This window comes from Balaenoptera physalus (assembly GCF_965194825.1).
Source record: "Balaenoptera physalus genome assembly, chromosome: 3".
Classification (NCBI taxonomy): domain Eukaryota; kingdom Metazoa; phylum Chordata; class Mammalia; order Artiodactyla; family Balaenopteridae; genus Balaenoptera; species Balaenoptera physalus.
The window spans coordinates 57,981,954-58,001,570 of record NC_138890.1 but is presented as its reverse complement, the minus strand read 5'-3'; the positions used below and the strand labels follow the sequence as shown (position 1 = coordinate 58,001,570).

At 41.4% G+C, this 19,617-nt stretch overlaps 1 protein-coding gene across 5 annotated transcripts in view; it reads left to right on the top strand.

Moving 5' to 3' along the window:
* The window catches only part of ARHGAP26 (Rho GTPase activating protein 26), a 470,301-nt gene that overhangs the window by 167,363 nt on the left and 283,321 nt on the right, over positions 1–19,617 (top strand). For all 5 annotated transcript variants that reach the window (XM_082454134.1, XM_082454135.1, XM_082454137.1 and 2 more), the window contains exon 11: positions 5,293–5,371. In XM_082454134.1, the coding sequence (XP_082310260.1) occupies positions 5,293–5,371 (79 nt within the window). The remainder of the gene's footprint in view (positions 1–5,292; positions 5,372–19,617) is intronic.

The window sequence follows — 19,617 nt, the reverse complement described above, 5'->3', positions numbered from 1 at the left end:
CTTCACAACAACCCCATGAGGTAGGCACTCATTATCTGCCTTTTAAAGAATAGCATAGAATAGTTCAATTACTTGTCTGCTAGGAAGCACGAGTCAGGATAACTACTGAGCTTAGATGAGAAGTAGTATATCTTGGGTTTTTTTAAAACTTCTTTATTTTTATTGAGGTGTAATCAGAGTGAAATGCATAAATCTTAAGTCTGTGTCTTAATGACATTACACACACAGACACACACAGACACACACACACACACACCTGCATGACCACCCAGGTCAAGTTATAGCACATTTCTGTTACCCCAGAAGGTCTCCTTGGGCCGCTTCCCAATCACTGCCCCTACTCCTTCCCCAAGACAAAATCACTGTTCTGACTTCAGTCACCACAGATGACTTTCGTGAGTATTTAAACATCATATAAATGGAATCACACCGTTGGTAGTCTTTTGTGTCTGGCTTCTTTCCCTCATTATTATATCTTTGAAATTCATTCATGTTGTTGCAGTAGTTGGTTCTTTTCTGTTGTCTGTTGTTCCATTGTTTAAATATACAACAGTTTATTCTCTTATGAATGGATATTTGGGTTTTTGTTGTTGCAAACTTTGGCCATTATGAATAAAACTGAGTATTCTCGAATGTGTCTTTTGGTGGACGTATGCGCTCATTTCTCTAGGGGATAAATCTAGAGGTAGAATTGCTAGATCAGAAGGCAGGTGTCCATTTAGTTTTAGTAGATATTTCCAACGTGGTTTTATCACTGTATTCTCTCGCTAGCAGTGTATGAGAGTTCCAGCAACTCTGCATTCTTGCCAGTACTTGTTATTGGTGGTCTTTTGAATGCTTTCCATTCAGAAGGGTGTTTGTTTTATTTCATTGTGGTTTTAATTGCATTTTCGTGATGAGTCATCATGTTCACCCTGTTTCTTATGCTTGTGAGCACTGGTGTGTCCTCTTTTATGAAATGCCTATTCAAGTCTTTTATCCATTTTATTAATTGGGTTGTTCATTTTTTTCCTATTTATTTGTGGACATTCTTTGCATATTCTGGATATTCATCTCATTGGAGATAAAAATCACAAACGTCTTCTCTTACTCTCTTAATAGTACCTTTTGATGACTGGAAGTTCTTTATTTTGGTGAAGTCCAATTTATCCTTATTTTTTATGATTAGTGCTTTTTGTGTTCTTTTACAAAACTCATTGCCTTTCCACCTCTTGGGTATTTAGAGGCAGAAAAAAATGTGGAGAACCACTGCTGTAGAAAGTAAGCCACAGTCACACTGGCCATTATTGGATTCCTGTTTTTGGATTGGCTGTTTGCCTACAGTGGTGTCCTGAGCCCTCATATTTATGAAGCACTTTAGGTTTCACAGAGCTCTTTATCATTCGCCCTCATTTGATCCCAGGCAGGAGCTCACTAAAGGCCTTGCAGGAGCGTCTAGTCCGTTTTGATGGCAAGGGACATGGGTGGTCAACATGAGCTCTCTGGGGGCGCAGTATCTCCACGTTTCCTGTGGCTTTGTGCTTGAGGGCAAAGCATTAGACTGCTTGGTTCAGATCCTGGCTCTGTAACTGTGGACAAGGTACTTAACCTATTTGAAGCTTGATCTTCTCATCTGCTAAATGGGATAATGAGAGTATACCTCCCTCATGATGTAGTTGTGAAGATGAAATGAATTAGTTAATAGATAATGCTTAGCACACTATCTGGCACACAGTGCTGGGTTATTATTATTGTAGTTGTTCTTTTATTATATTGTTTGATAGGGTCACAATTGTTTTTTTTAAATTGAAGTATAGTTGACTTAAAATATTAGTTTCAGGTGTACAACATAGTGATTTGATATTTTTATAGACTACATACCATACAAAGTTATTATAAAATATTGACTGTGTATTCCCTGTGCTGTACATTACATCCCTATGACTTATTTCGTGGTTTGTACCTCTTAATCCCCTTCACCTATTTTGTCCCCCCTCTCACTCTTCTCCCCCCGGTACCCACTAGTTTGTTCTCTGTATCTGAGGATCACAATTCTTTGCAGAGCTGGAAAGAGCTCTGATCATTTACTCCAATTCTCTTTTATTGTGTCATATTTTCCTTTTCTCATTCCACACTCCCACCTCATGAGCTCTGTCTCTTTCCCTCTCTTTTTCTTTCCACTTTTGTTATGAAAAGCCAGATGCATTTCAGAAATGAACTAAATTGATACCTGAATGAAAACATACTGTCTTACAGGGACTCTCATGGAACGTGTAGGGCCATTGAGAGTTTTGCTTGTTTTCTTTTGTTTTGAGGGATGGTGGTTAGTAGGGGCATAGGGACGGTAAATATGGAAAGGAAGTTAACTGCTTGATTCCAAAATAAAGTTGACCCATTTACCTTGGTTCTAGGAATTACACACATAAGAGATTTATGTAATAGTGGTTTAAGTTATAATAAAGGAAAAGAAATTTGAAGCTGAGTGTTTTCTAGATGCCTAGAAAAGATAGTACATACAGATGCAGATGTACATACACCAGGCTAAGAGAAAGTTTTCTGAACTTGAGGTGACAGGATTAGAATCAAGTGCGTTAAATCTACTTTATTCAGCTCTCCACCACCCCCTCCCGCAATAAAAAAGGAGAACAAAACCACATGTGGAAAAGAATGTATATTTTGATATTTCTTCTCGAAATGAAAACAAATCCTGTTGACTTTCCTGGTTACTAAGGCCAAGTGGCCCACCCTTCACAGCCTCTGAGTTTGTCTGAACTTCCTCTTTGTGGCTCTGGGTAGAAATTTCACACTGTGTGCCATGAAGTTGCCTTGACACCTGCGAGGTCCCTGAGACCTTGGTCTGCTAGGCAGCTATTGTGGTCTCACTGTTTGCTGGTGAACACCTAGCAGGAAATGAACTGGAGACACGTTGGCATGTAGAGAGTAGCTCTACCCCAGCGGGGAGAGGAAGGTGTCTTTGCTCTCCAGTGTGGGGGGAACAGGAAGGAAAAAGGGGGGCGTCTGGGTGAGCAGAGGGGCCTCAGACGTAACTGTGCCTCAGGATCACCTGGGGAGATGGTTAAAATCCGAGTTCGCAGGCCCAGCCCCGAAGTTCAGGTTCAGTGAGGTGGGGCTGGGCTGGGCACCTCTATGCTAAGGGCATGCATGATTCTGAAGCCAGGGGTCCAGGCACAACAACGTTTAGAGCAACACACAAAGGTCCAGGCCCAGGGACTAGAGAGTTCCACAGTGGACTGCAGCTTTGTAGACTTTTTATCTCAAAGCCGTTAAAGCTTTGTGTGTGACTTTAAGGTGGAAGAGTAGAATCAGTCCACCCAGCCCCTGGCCGTAGGGCTGTGGCTGCCAGCAGTCTGCAGATACCCAGCGGGTCACGCACACTGGATGTGCTGATAGTGGTGGGAAATGGGCACTTGGGCCTGAGAATGAGAATTTCTGAGAAGAAGAGGGAGTGTCCTGGCCGGTGCAGGGAGTCACTGTGTCTTCTGAGTCACTGTGTCTGGGTGCCAGCACCCAGTGTGGCCTTCACAGGAGTGACTGCCCTCTCGGGAATCAGCGTCCATCCCATCACCTGCCTCTCATCCACCCTCTTACCCACCCTCCCTCTCAGGCACTTGGGCCTGAGAATGAGAATTTCTGAGAAGAAGAGGGAGTGTCCTGGCCGGTGCAGGGAGTCACTGTGTCTTCTGAGTCACTGTGTCTGGGTGCCAGCACCCAGTGTGGCCTTCACAGGAGTGACTGCCCTCTCGGGAATCAGCGTCCATCCCATCACCTGCCTCTCATCCACCCTCTTACCCACCCTCCCACCCACACCCCCCCAACCCTCCCCCTCTGCTGCTCCTCCCCCCTCTCTGTCCGCCCCCCCGCCCCCGCTCCCCGCCTTGTTCACCACCTCACGCACTCACACCCACACCCCAGTGCCCCTCATCCCCAGCCCCTCTCTACTTACATGTTCACATCTTTGAAAACTTTTTTTCTTCAGGGATGTTGAGGGATGATGACTGAAAAGAAACAAATGTGATATTTAAAATACATTCAACGTAAGTATTAATAGATCTAGCCTATTCATTGGAACTATGGAAATAAGCCAGGAACAGTGACTGTAGGTGGGTTGAGTGAACAGGCTTTGGTGCTTGTGGGCCCAGGCTTGTGCTGCGCAGGGCATCGCGGAGCTTGTTTCTGTGTGTGTCTGTGTGTGTGTGTGTGTGTGTGTGTGTGTGTGTGTGTGTGTGTGTGTGTGTGTGTGTGTGTGTGTGTGTACGCTCTACTGTGATCCTGAGCAGTACTGCAGTCTTAATTCTTGCTCAGTGGACTTCGGCCTCCCTTTTAGGCTTTCTCAAACTTTAAAGATGAGGATTTGAGTCATGAATTCTTAACTTTTTGTGGGTTGCAGTTTGAATTGTTTGTCCAGAAAAATACATATACATTTGGTGGGGGAGGGTGGCTTTTAGACTCTCTGGGGCCCATCTGTGGACCCTAAGTCAAGAACTCCTGCATTAATGAGCATAGAGGGCTTGTAGCCCCTTCTCCCAAGTTCATGTTAGTGGCACACACCTCTTCTTGTGTGACATCTGTAAGGGGTACGCAACAAACACCATTTGATACTGTGTGCATGCTTTCTGAAGGGTTTGTGCTCAATTTGAAAGAACAAGCAGATTTCAAGGAGAGAGTGAAAAGAGCTAATGCATGTAAAGACCTTAGCATCTGCCATGGTAAAGATTCACTTAAAAATGCTGTATACATTTAGTATAATCATATTATATAAATATACTAAATACTAATTATAACGCCCATTATCCCCATAAGACTTTTTCATGTCAAAAGCAGTTTAGAAGCATTGGACTAGATATTAGACCAGGATCCCTCCAGCGTGGATGTTCCCCCTCTTTTTATTGAGTCCAGTAATTCTCTTCACTCAAGAACGTGTTTCTTCTACTCCTACTGGGAGTAAAGTACCCTAGTAAGCATTTTGGAGAAGAGGAATGAATATGATCTCAAACGCCGAAGGGAATCGCTTGACTCCTCTGTGTCCCTTACCTGTACGTAGAGTCCTGTCTTCTGTGTTTCCTCCCACCTCCCTGAGGGAGGTGGGCTTATTGAGAGGGATTTGGGGGTGATAGCTTTGCTTTCTGAGGCTGGAAGGTGGCTGTGAAGAGGTGAGGGGTGCTTGCTCTCTCTGTGCCGTCAACCCCAGCAGGCTCTCACTCGCTCGCTTAGATGTTTCTTCAAGGCTCACCTTCGTCAGGATCTCTCTACCTGTGGCGCTGGGTTCACACCCGTGTCCTCGTTTCTCCGCAGGCCCGGCGTTATCACCATGCAGGCATTGTCTGAAGAGGACCGGAGGCTCTGGATGGAAGCCATGGATGGAAGGGAACCTGTAAGTAACGATTCAGGGAAGTAGAGCAAGAATAAAGGTCCCGAGTTGTTTGTTGTTTCCTTAGTGCGGTGAGTTTTGCCGTTGCTCTAAATAAAGCCTTGGGCTCTTGAGACCAATGTACCAGAGGGACTTTTTTTAATTCCTTCCTGGACTGATGTTTGTGGATATTGACACTGCTTCTGTATAGATGCGACTCCTGAGCTTTGGCCTCTCAGTCTAAGGCACGGGTCCTGCACGATGCCACACCAGAGACCGCCCCCCTTCACCGAGGCAGTTGTAGCGCCCCGAGGACTCTTAGAGGAAGCTTACTGAATACCTATCGACGCCTCCACAAAGTGCAGCGCAAAGCGTTAGCTCAGATCCATTTTAACAGGTTAGATGATGATAAAAGTGTATACAGACGGTGCAGAACCTTTACTCATGGCCCTCTGGTTCAGCCTCCCATTGCCGTAGTTGGCTCACATCCCATTATAAGCAGTGGGATTACCCGGGCCCGTGAAAGGAGTTAAGCCTAGTAATGTGATCCATGCTCCCATTTCAGAGATGCTGGTCTTTGCTGGGTGATGTAATCTTGTGGTTTTTCTGCATCTTGTGACATGTGAGACCCACGGAAAAACCTTGGGGGAAGTCCCTAGAGTCACAGTAGTCATCTTAATTTGCGGCCAAGGATCTCAACCCCAGTATTCAGCAAATCTCAAGGTTACAGAAGTCGTAAGAGTACTGTCTAACCATGTCCTACCAGTAAAAGATAAACAGAATCCACATTGTCAGAGGGCCAATAATTGGACCATTAATGATCACTTATGAAGGCACTGTCAAAAGGGGGAAATATGTGCAGGGGACATGAGGCATGCATAGCCTCCATTGACTGTAGAACTCTGTGCATCAAGTCGGGTGTCCAGTATAGATGATTCCAGTTCATTTGTGTGTCTCTTTCTTAGCCTACCCTGGTTAGGTGTTCTGTATCGATTCATGTCATTTTCTACTCAGGTATTTGGTATCCAAACATGGAACTCAATACAGGCAACTAAGCATAAGCAAATAACTAGTGTTTGTATAACATTTAATAATACAGAGCAAGATTTAAAGAACTATTTAAAGATTTAAGTGCAGTTTGCTAAACTCTAGTTAATTAAACATTATTTAATCTTAATTCTTCTGCTGGGCTAAAATACAGGATACCCCTGATTTTCCCTGAATACTTTGTTACTGATAACTTTTGATAGCTCTCTCAAAAGCAGATACACGTTTCTACCTTCGGGGCTTTGTGGGCACAATAGCTGCTTGATGTCATAGGCCTTTGGAAGCAGTTTCCTAAGTAGCCCTTCATATCTTTGCTGTTGTCACCTACCGTTAGTTGTGTGTAAGGCACAGATTTGGCACATGACACCTCTTAACCCATTGATTCCTCTTAGTGCCTTACAAAGTAAATGTTATGATTCCATTTCACGGATGAGGAAACCGAAACTTAGAAGAGGTTAAATAACTTGCCCCAAGTTACACAGATTGTAAGTGGCTATATTACTAGGGTACAGGCTAGGTCGCTGTAACAAAGAGACTTCAAAGTGCAGTGGCTTAAATAAGATAGAAGTTTATTTCTGTCTCAGAGTTCAGAAGTGAGCAGTCTGTGCCTAACAGGGTCATTGTGCTGAGACGGGCTGGGACCTGGGGCCCTTTGCTGCAGTGCTGCAGTGCTTGCACCTGGACACACCTCTCCTCGAGCAACAAAATACAAAGAAACTATAAGGGACTGAAAATAACTGGGTGCATGCGCAGTTGGGGCAAATTCTGGACAAAAGATACAAAGAGGCCAAAAACCTCACTGCCACTTTTGAAGAACCCAGAGCAAAAGCAGGGGGTCGGGAGCAAAAGCCCGGTACTGTGCATACCCCCTGCACCCAACACCACCTAAGGGGTGGGCAAACCACCTAAGCTACCCCTCCAGCCCGACCCCTGGACACACCCCTACCCTCACCCCATATAAGGAGCAATCTCGACTCCCCTCAGGGACCTGTTACTCGTTCTCGCTCCCCGTCACCTGCTGCAGCAGTGGACCCAATAAAGCCTTGCCTGAATTTCTTGTCTGGCCTCTAGTCAATTTCTACTGATTGGGGAAGGCCGAGAATCCTGGTCGGCATCAGTGCCATCCTCAACCCATGGCTTTCCATGTTCCATTCATTTCCATTTTCCAGGCAGATAATGGAGATGAGAGCATCTGGGAGCCAGAAGATGCACACCTCACTTCTGTTGGCCCCCAAATAATTACATGGCCACATATATCTACCAAGGAGGATGGGAAAAGTAGGCTGAACATAGGCAGCCATGGGCCCAGCCGGAGCCCAGGGGATCTTATCACTTCAAGGAGGAAGAACAGAAGCTGTGGGGTGGTTCACAGTTTCCACCGCAGTGGCAAAGCTAGAATTAGAACCCATATCTAGCCCTAAATGTCTTTGGTTTTCATCTTTAATGGAGGTAAAATGTCAAATTGCCTTCTAAGAGTCCTCACTCAGTACATTTTTACAGTACTTTCTCTGACTCTCTTGAATGTTTCTTCAACTCATAGGGGAGGAAGTACCCAGGAAGAAAAATCCTGTCAGGGCATACTATTCTTCGTATGAGTGAAAAACCCACTTTTGTGTGTGTGTGTGTGTGTGTGTGTGTGTGTGTGTTCCCTCCAATAAGCTGGAGTTCTAAAACTGCTCCACTCACTGCATTTTAAGCCTCCCCACCTCCCTCTCCCACCACTCGATATTTGTTCTCTGTCTGCATATGCTTGCTTTTCTTACTAAGCACCTTAGTTTTCCCGTAGATTAACATCTGGCTTCTGCAGATGGAAAGTGTGCTGTTGAGAGAGACATCTCCTTGCTCCAGAATGTGCACATTAAAATAAGTTTAAGCACAAATAATTGTTTTCTAAACATAATATAAATTTATTTCCTCTCAGCAACATAGAGTTTGCGTTGAAAACCACACCTCCGTGTGCTTTTAAGTTTCCTAAAGAGAGAGAGAAATACAGGCATGTGATGACAGTATAATTGGCAGGAATGTTAGGCCTAATTTTGTCTCCCATTGCTGAGAGCCTCTAGGGAGCATTGCTGGAGATATATACCCAGTAGATAGATAGCAGCTCCGGCTTTAATCACCATCTCCCTAATTAGTTAAGGCTGTCCCCTTGGGAGTTTTGGCTTTGCTAAGGGAGCAGAAACCTCTTTCTCTAGCTGATCTTAGAGTATTTCCCTTACTTCAGGGAGATGTTAATGGCAGCACCTATCTTTTGTTTTTATACTTACAGCAGCTCGGTTATCGGTTATTCTGTGATTGATTATTAAGTGTTGGATATTTTATTTCTTTTTTTTTTTTTTTTTGAGCCGTTGGTAATCTTGGTTTCCATCCTTTCTGTTCTTTCATTGTTCAATAACACCTCAGGATGGTTGGTTGGAAAAAAAACCGTAAATGAACCCCAAATCAGTTGATTTTACAATGTTTTAGTTAATTGTGAAATAAATTATAGTTTTTATCACCCAGTGACATTCTAGTCTAAAGAAAAGTCGAATGTCTTTATGTTATTGATGGATGTGTAATGGAGGAAGAAATTAGAGTTGTGTTTCTATAATGAGCATTATGGTTTTGATCCATGTGATGAATTCGAATTCAAATGAAGGAAACCCAATTCAAATTTGTCTGAGAAAAAGCTGGAATTATTGGCTTACATAACTGAAAAATATTGGAGTATAGTAGTTCTGGCCCATCTGAATCCAGGGGCTTCCATAATATTTGGAGTTGGTTTCTTCTTTTGTATTGGTTTCAGTTCCAAGAGGTTCTTTCTGTGTAGTGGTGATATGCTTCCTAACTGTTCCAGGCTTACATCTTATTATCAAGAACAGGAGCCAGGAAACTTTTTCTGTAATGGGCCAGATAGTAAGTAGTTTAAGCTTTGGGGGCTGCATGGTCACTATGGCAGCTATTCAGCTTTGCTGTTGTAGCTCAAAAGCAACCATAGACAATATGTAAATGAATGAGTGTGGCTGCATTTCAATAAAACTTTATTTATAAAAACCGGTAGAAGGCCAAATTTCAGTCATGGCCTGATATCCCTGGTCTCTAAGTATAGTAGAAAGAGAGCTTTGCCTAATAATTCCAAAGAAGTCCCATATTTGAATTTTAGTGGACTAAATACTTGGACCAGAGGATGGGATAGGTGAATTGACCAGATGTGACTCACCTGCCCACTGCAGTAGAACTGTATTAACGGTGGAGGAAGGTTGGCTTCCCCTGAGGAGAAATCAAAGCATTGTTATGTGAGGAAGAGCAGTAGACATGAGGTAGGCAAAAATGACACAGTTTCTCCCAACTCTGATATCTATACTCCATTAAATTTTCAGTTCAGAGAGCTTGTTCTTTGATACTTGGCCAGGAGTGAAAACCACAAGTTTACCCTGAACATCATACTTCATGGTGAAAGACAAGATGCTTTCTCCCTAAGAATGGGAACCAGGCAAAGATGTCCACTCTTACCACTCTTATTCAGCATGGTACTGGAAGTCCTAGCTAGTGCAGTAGGGTAAGAAAAGAAAAAAGGCCTACAGATGTTGAAATGATTCTGCTGGATTTTCTTCATTTTCTACTAAATCTGGGTTGACAAGCTATAGAGTCACCATTCCAGCCACATAAACTTTCATTTTAATATTCAGTGGCCACTGTCTCAGGCTTGAGAATAGACTTTCCATATTAAATGGGACACAGAACCTTAGTTCAAGCTGCATAAATACTGCAACCAGGAGAAATTTTAGAGACAGCAAATTTCCTTTCTCTTGGCTCCTTATAACTGAAGTTCTCTCCTTTTCTCTTTGTATATTGCTCATAAGCATGTTCACTAAATTAAACAAGCAGATTAGAATCAGTACCAGTCCACCGTCATTACCAACACATATACACCCAACCTGATGTATTTATTATTCTCTCTCCCCCATATGGAAAGATGACTCAGCATGTCAGTGGGACTAATAGGGTAACCTGGAGTCTCAGAACCTGGACCACTCTGATCTTTAAACTGTGTTCCCATATATTCCTGCAGCTGTGATTAGTGGTGTGTGTCTGGAAGTGCTTCTCTTACCTCCTTATTTTAGAGGTATTAGTCTTCCTTCACACCCAAAGATTCTTTAGTAAAATTAAATATTTCTCCACTTTGAGCCAGTACTTGAATCTCTTTTGACATCCAGAAAGTTAGAAAGTTGGCAGATGCCAGAATTATGTGGAATTAAATTAAGAGGGAAGAAACAGGTGGTGTAGCATCAAAGATTGTGTGTAAATACATATATACGTTTGAAGCTATGAAATTGCCACTTTTGTAAGTCAAAAATGGCCCGATATTGGCGAATTCATATGGCTCAACCTCCTAACTGTGCAGCAGAATGAAGCCCACAGCCAGGCCAGTATCACGCCCTTATTTATATAAGCGGGAACACTACCTAAGAAGGCCAGTCAGTGGTTGATCTTGGGTCAGTAATCCAGGTCTCCTAGCTTCCAGCTCTGTGCTCTTTTTACTACAACCTATGCACTGCTGAATTATTAGGAAGCCATAGTTGAATGGCATCTACCCATCCTTTTTAAGTGGAGCTCCTCTGTTGTGGCTGCTGCTATGGAAGAAGGAAAAAACGGGGAGACTAAGGAAAAACCACTCCTCTAGCAAGTGGACAAGACAGCATGGCTTCCTACTGCTCACCTCCATTTTAAAGAAATCTTCCGTTTTAGTCCTTGTGGACTTTGAGACTGAACAAAGTGTGCCCTTCTCTCAACCTTTCTCTGCTAAGCCCAAGTTCCAGTCCGTGAGTTCTTAAAGAACTCGTAGAATAAATGGTCAGTTGCATTGCATCTTACAGTCTGCACCTGATATCCAAAAGAGTGAGCTGGTTTTTAAAGGAAAAAATAAGATTGATGACTGTTAGATGAGATCCCATGGTCAGAGGCAAAATGTCATGGTGGTTAAGAATGTGGGCTCAGGCAGCCTGGCTTTAAATCCCTGTTCACCGCTAATAGCTCTCTAACACTGGAAAATGACCTAATCCCTCTGAGCATGTTTCTTTGCCTACAAAATGGTTATAATAATAGTATCTTTCTATAAGATTGTTTTGTAAGGACCAACATATAGGTAAAGTGCTTAGCACAAGGCCTCTACATGGTGAAGTGCTCTTTAAAAGTTAGTTTTTACTATTATCTTTTTGGAGAACAGAGGCAGGGATACCTGGATTCTCCTTCTAGCTTGGTTTCTAAATTACTTGGCTCTTTTGAGCACAGAGTTTACTTACTCACCTTGCCCGGGCTCGCCAAAGTGTAGGGCAGGAACTGCTTTCACTAGTATGGAAAATGTGATTTCATTTAGCAGTCAGTCTGAACTTTCAGGCTATGAGTTGGACAAGCATGAAGTAATCTTTAGCCTCATTTGCTACGATGCGGCCCAGGCCTGGTAATTTGTAATCCCAGTTGTATGCCAGGCTCAGCTCATCACTCTACCGCTGATGCTTACATTTTCCTTTCTTAGTAAAATAAGCAATGAAAGGAGTATGGATGGTTAGGAAGATGTGGGTGGAATTGCTAAGCTCCTGTGTGGTGATGCAGGTCTCACTTCTTTCTGAGTAGAAGGGTGGTTTGGAAGGATACTTCCGCCCATTTTGTGAAAGCTCTCTTTGTAATGTCACATAGTGTGAACTGATGAAGCGTCTGAAAGCAAGGTTCCTAATTTACTTTCCATTTCCCCACCTCCCACCCCCACTCAGCCCCAAGCTGCTGGGAAATTGGATTACACCTCCATGTTACTTGTTTGTGTTTCTTTTTCTCTTACTGAGTTAAGAAGCTGGTTGCAAGCTTCATCTTTGAATCATGTGCGTGTTTTTATATAGGTAGAATTCATAACAGTACATATACTATCACACCAGTGTGCTCAAGTCTTAAAAGAAATTTAGTAATATTCACATCTTTCCTTGTTCCCTTTGGTTAGATGTCCTTTAGAAGAACAGTTTCTCATGAAAATCATAGAATAGTTAATTGAGGAGCCTGAGCTACAAGTTGGGAGAAAAGAGGAGGAGGTTAGGTGAAATTGTTTTGTGATGGAGAGTTGATGAAACTCTTCTAAGAAATGGAAATGTTGATGGCCAGAAGATTTTGGCTTGAACCATACAATTTAATAACACACTGGTGGTGCTTACTCAGGTCCTAAGCATTCTTCTTTCAGCATTTAGCAAACATTTATAGATTGTCCACCAATTACCTTGATGAACAATGAGGATACCAAGATGAAGAAGGGCCACATTAATAGAAATTTCATTTGTTTGCTGCAGTTTCCCCATTGCCGAGCACAGCAGCTGGCCCAGCGTAAGCACTCAGCAAATACTTGTTGAAAAACTAGAGTCAAAACTAAGGGGAGGGGTTGTGGATGACTGAGGTTATTTTTCTTCGCGAACCATGTTGCTTCCATTACTTGAGACTGTGTGGGTGGATTTGAAGTTATTTGAATTTCTTGATTGTATAGTTCATTTAGATACATATCTACTTACTTGTACCAGAATTTAGCTGAGTGACCGTTAATCTTTTTTTGTGCCATGGATGCATCTGGCAATCAGGTAAAGCCTTTAGATCCTTTCTCAGAGTAATTTTTTAAATGTATAAAATATATGGCTTACAAAGGAAAAAATATAGAAATATAGTTATCAAAATATTAAAACCATTTGTGATATAATAAATATATACTTCTTTATTACCACAGTAAATAATAAGATATGAGGGCAGTCTGACAACTCCTATGAATGATATTTCAAGTTACCTGCAGCAACAGTAACATTATATGAAATATCTGTGATTTCTACTGGTGGCAAAGTTGCAGATACTGCTAACACTAATGTGGTTGTTGCCCACGTTCATATTTGAAGGAAATGCTAAATTTCAGTTAGAGGCTAATGTAGATTATTTTCTTCCCCCTGCCATTGAAGTTCATGGACCCTTTATGGACCCCATTTCTCCATTTCTTTGCAAAGATGTTTTCAAAGACTTTCTTCCTGACTTCCAAGCCCTTGTCCCAGCTTATAGTTGTACATTGATCAGTGTGATTATTTGATTAATATCGGTCCTCTTGCTTGGATAGCCATCTTCCAGAGGACAAGACCATTGTCACTTTTTTAAAAGGTTTTTGTATCTTTTATACATAGTGTCTGGCACAGAGTAAGTGTTTAGTATCCACTTGTCAGATAATCAGATGACTGAACCTAAGGAAAATGAAAGTATTGGTTTGGTGTGATGTATTCTAAACTGAGGCTGTTTCTTGGTGATTCCCCACCTACCTTTATAGACCTGCACAGATCCATTGTTTAATTCTCACTTCTTTGTTCATTTTTTGGGTCTACATAGAACATAAAGGCCCTTTTGCTTGTCTTTAGCATTTTCTTCAAGCCTCAGATCACTGTCGGCTTCATCTCCACACTGCTGCCTTTCTAGGCTTGAGCCCCTGTTATAACGTGTCCTCCTTTACTCTCCCTTCATTATTTTTGTCTTTGTTATTTTCGTTTAACCTTAGAGGGTGTAGGATTGATTGTGAGAAGGACTTCTGAATTGTTTGAATTTTTCACAGTCAGCATGTGCTAATTTTGTTATTAAATAAAAGTAATAATGGAGAGGGTCCCTGTGAGTCACATTTATTCTTTCAGTCATCTCTCATTCTTCCTTTGTCACTGGCATTAGTTACTTGGGTTTTGGAACCTTTCATTCCTAGCCATAGTTAACTCTAGAGAAGTCCCTCTCTAGACTTAAATGTGTAAGTGTGTCCCTCTAGAATTTTCTCTGAGTATTTATTCCTGTACTTGTACATCTAGAAATAAAATTCTTCTATTTTGCAGAATTTTTGAGTTAGTATAGATTTAATATGGATTAGTAGACAGTCTTTGACATTTAGGTTGTTTTCAGCTTTTCATTACAAACAATGGTGTAATGAAGTCCTCGTTATGTACTTTACTGTCTACCTATTTGAGCATTTTTCTAGGATACTTACCAAATGGAATTGCTGGTTGAATGGTATATGCACATTTAATGTTTTAATAGATATTGACAAATTACTCTCTCCACAGAAAAGTACTAAATTATGCTCCATCTTATGAGGGTACCCATTTTTTCCACACCTTTGCCAGTACTGTATTATTGTGAGTCTCTGTGTGTATGTACATGTATGTCAATCTGATGGTGGAGAATTGTCTCATTTGCATTTCTCAGAATTACTAATGGGATTGAAAATCTTTTCTCATGTTTCCCAGCCGTACATATTTCTCCTTTTTTATACAGTAATGTATGTAAAGTACATAGAACAGTGGCACAGGATTCATGCTATATATAGTAGTAGTAGTAGTATTTCTTTTTCAAATTTCTGGCCTTGGGATCACACCCATCATTTCTCTTAGTTCTGTTTTCTAAAGCCCATGGTAGAAACCTAACTTTTTCAGGTGTCCTTTCCTTGGTTGATAGGACTTTTTCACTTCATTCTTGTTGGCAACCAGCCCCTGCTGCTCAGGTTCAGAGTGGTGAATATAAAGGGTACTTCTTAGGTCCACCTGAGCTGCTGCTCTCCAGGTCCACGAGGCTGCATGATCTGAATGGGGACCTCAGGATGCCTGCACCTCTGTCCTCCAGCAGCAGTCAGCAACCTGTCAGACGCCCCCAGGTGCTAACAAGGCCCGTCTAACTCCCAAGTTGAAAATCTTCCTTGTCTTCTCAAGGAACCATGGGAGCTGCAGTCTCTAACAGCTACAAGGGCTCTCAGCCAAGAGCCCGGAGATAGCGTGCCCCTCCACCTGGCTAGTGTGTGAGTCCCTTTCAGCCCTTTTGCCTGTGGGTCCATCTCTGAGAAGAGATAGAAGATGCCTGCCGCTCTATATTCTAGAGGGCAGTCACTATTCTGCCTTCTCCCTATTTTGTTAACGCTACACATAATTTCATATTTTCTGGAAGTTCTTTCCTCCATTTTTGTGGCCTAGGTTAACTATTGCTTGACCTTCTCTGAAGAGGTTGGCATAGGCGAGGCTGTAACTCTGAAGGTTTGTCGCCAGTTAGTTTTTCATTTGTGTCAGAATTAAGGCCAAATTAAAAGTTCCCTATTTTGTTTCCTCCATCTGCAAGGTAATGTTTTTGTAAGTCAAGAATTTATCAGAGGCTGTACGTGTGTGTGTATTAGCTTGTTTTTTTTAACTTTTCATTTTAACATTGTTTCAGACTTATAAAAATGTCACAGAAATAGTACAGAGAATTACAGAGTACCCTTTACACAGGTATCCCAAATGTTCCATCTTACATAACCACAGTATAATTATCAAACCAGGAAATTAACATTGATGCAATATTATTATCTGTTTTACAGATCTCAAATTTTGCCAGTTGTCCCGCTAAAATATTTTTTTCTAATCCAGGTTTTCACCATGTCACATCTCCTTAGTTTCGTTTAACCTGGAACAGTTTAGAGGTTTGGCTTTTTAAAGGAACATTACCATCAGCAGACGTCCAGATGGTTGAAATCAGGACATCATCCTTATGTCTGTTCCCATTTTGGGGTGGATTTGAGGACTGTTGTCAATATCCTCTCTCCACCTAGATAATAATTCATAACTTTTACTTATTTTTCTATCGTCTTCCAGAGATTCTATGATACATAGTCCGTCTCATGCTTGTATATTTTCTTATAATACATTTATTTCTTTTGAACTTTTTGTCTTCTACCCTATCTGCTCACATCATATATTCTTCCTTGTGCGATTTACTGTGTTTATTATTTATATCATAGTTGTGGGTTTAGAGACATTGAGGCTGTAATATGGTCTTAATAGACATTCCGTAGAGGGACCCCCTGCATCTCACAGCAGCACCAATTACTGTTGGCCTTCTTTCAGACATCATGGCAGGGATTCATGGGAGTGGACATTATGGTTGGAGTAGTTTCAATTTTTTTTTCTTCTGCAGGAAAGGCAGTCGATAAAAGAGAGGTCTTTTTTGAATGACTTTGTTCATTTGAAGAATGATTGAACTGTTCTTAGGTCTATTTCTGCAGCCTTCTCTTATACCCTAAAAGCCAGAAAGTGGTCATATTTCCTAGTGATTTAAGTCAAGGGTGGTATTTTTTAGAAATATATGGACAGAAGAAGGATTTGGAGGCATTTTGAATATTAGGAGATCTGTGAGTTAGGTTGTGCTGAGGTGTGGAACAAGATACGCATTTTTGGGAGATTATCTTTGGGTTTGCTGAATCGGGCTCCAGTGTGGTCAAGTTAGGAAGGCTCATGATACCATTGTGACTGCATTCTTTTTAGGTGTGTTCCCAAAAATCCTGGCCCACCATCTTGGAAGAAAACACCAGAACAAGTAAACAAATCTGAAAAGCAAAGCCATTTTTCTAATATGGTTTTAAAAATCTTTCCTTTTGGTCATTGGGAAAATAGCACAGACGTGTGGTCTAGTGGTTACAGCCAAAGGCCTAGCAGAAGGAGAGTGGCCCCGGCCAGGCCCCAGCCAGCTGCTATGGCTCCCGCGTGCTGTGTGGTCTTGACCCAATGCCCAGAAAAGCAAGCTTCCCCCCATCTTTACCTCTATTTTTAAAGGCAAAAAGAGAAGGGGGTGAGGGGAACCAGAAGCTGAGCTAAGATTCCTCAGATTAGAAACATGCCCTCTTATAATTAATCAGTGCTAATTAGTTTTGCTTTTACCATAAATCTTAAGAGAGCTTTACTTCTGCCAGACTAAGGAAATCATCAACATTCTTGGGGTAAACGGACGTGGATTTTTTGGTTTTGTCTTTTTATTTGTGGGGAGGGGATGCTTAGTGTTGAAATATGTTGGAGTACTTTTTAACTTTCCCTCTTGGAACTACTTTGCAGAAATGAATGCCATATTTCTCCTAGTGGTTGTTGGCTCTGCCAGACATCTGGATGGATTATGATACCTGGCTGTGGCAGTTTCTCCACCTAGTTCATACCTCTGTGTGTTGTCATCTCAGGAGGATGTTGACTTACTTATGGCAGAGAGCGATTATATTCTTTCTGTCTTTAATATTATTTACCTATAGTGCTTAGTGGTTGGAGTGCATAATAAGCCCTCATGACTCATTGAATTAACTTGGGGGCAGTGAGTTGAGTTGGGTTCTGTTATGTACTCTACAGTTGAATTCATTTGTTGAATGTCTTGGGTTCTGGTCGCTATTGGGCCACTCTAAATAGAAATCCGTGAAGGCAAGGATCTTGGTGTTCTTGTTCTTCCCTATATCTCTAGTACTAGAATAGCCCCAGGCCAAATATCACTGAGCATATTGATTGAGAACCCACATTAAATTAATATTTTTGGAATGAATGAATGAAGAAAAGAATACCCAGGAGTGTGTTCCTCTTTTTAGCCACAGGCTTTGAATTTAACTACATTTACTTCCACGCTGCTCAGGAGTTCTCCATTTCTTAGTGATTTTTTTTTTTTAACATCTTTATTGGAGTATAATTGCTTTACAATGGTGTGTTAGTTTCTGCTTTATAACAAAGTGAATCAGTTATACATATGTTCCCATATCTCTTCCCTCTTGCATCTCCTTCCCTCCCACCCTCCCTATCCCACCCCTCTAGGTGGTCACAAAGCACAGAGCTGATCTCCCTGTGCTATGCGGTTGCTTCCCACTAGCTATCTATTTTACATTTGGTAGTGTATATATGTCCATGCCACTCTCTCACTTTGTCACATCTTACCCTTCCCCCTCCCCATATCCTCAAGTCCATTCTCTAGTAGGTCTGTATCTTTATTCCCGTCTTGCCACTAGGTTCTTCATGACCTTTTTTTTTTTTTTCCTTAGATTCCATATATATGTGTTAGCATACTGTATTTGTTTTTCTCTTTCTGACTTACTTCACTCTGTATGACAGACTCTAACTCCATCCACCTCACTACAAATAACTCCATTTCGTTTCTTTTTATGGTTGAGTAATATTCCATTGTATATATGTGCCACATCTTCTTTATCCATTCATCCGATGATGGACATTTAGGTTGCTTCCATGTCCTGGCTATTGTAAATAGAGCTTGGTATGTGGCAGAAGTCAGTGTCCTGAACCAGAGAAAGTCTCAGGTTAGAAGTCTTATTAGAGACCAAAGATCTGGAATTGGTTGAGAAGTTTGTAATATTCTAACTGTTGTATACTGTCTGTAGCACTAACAATAAAGTTAGGATTCATATGTGTATCTATCTATATAGAGATAGATATATACACACACACATATGTATATATAATATTAGTATATCCATGTACTTGTGTATGTATTGTGTGTGTGTGTGTGTGTGTGTGTGTATCTTCTTGCTGCTGGCTTTCCTTTAGTTTATGCAAAATGCATAATTGTGCTCAGAGGTATGTTTTTTAGTGGTCAGGTTGCTATGTTGTAGGAGAACCTGTGACCCCTAGCATCCTTGTGGCCATGCTGAAGAAGCTAAGAGTGATCGGTTAGGGCTGACCTTAGCCTTCCATTTCCTGAGATGATTTCTTTACTTTGGCCCTTTATTTATAACGTAAAAAATATATACCCTAAGAAAAAGTGTGTGCGTGTGTGTGTATATACACATGCACATGCGTGCATGCACACACATACCTGCAATGATAAGGTACAATAGAGAAGTTGGCACTAGTCATTTATTGTAATTCCACAAATGGGTTTCACTCTGTATGCAAGTGGATTCCTATTGTCCTAGTTCACTTTACTGGTGGGAGGAAAAGTGTTAAATGCATGGGTTTTGGAGTCAGCCAATCTGAATTTGAATCCTGATTCTACCATGGACCCTTGAGCAACTTACCTAACATCTCTGAACCTCAGTTCACCCAGCTGTAAACCGGGGAGAGTAATAGTACTTATGACACTCGAGGAGATAACACACTGTTTCACATCAATTCTATAAAAATTATCTGTCCACTTACAAGTGAATTCTAGAGACTTTTAGATTTTATATATGTCTGCACATAGATTACATCATTGACTAGAGACTTGCAAGATCTACCCCGACTCTAGACTGACTGCCTTTTGGGTTAGTTATAGTCAGTGGAACTATAATGATTTATAAAATCCTAAGTATGATGTGCTTTATTTTTATTTTTTTTTTTGGAGCAGAGTTTGGAATAGGATATAAAGCAAGAAAGCAAAAATAGTAATACTAAAAAGCAAACCAACAAACAAACAAAAAACCTTGGGGCTAAAAATTG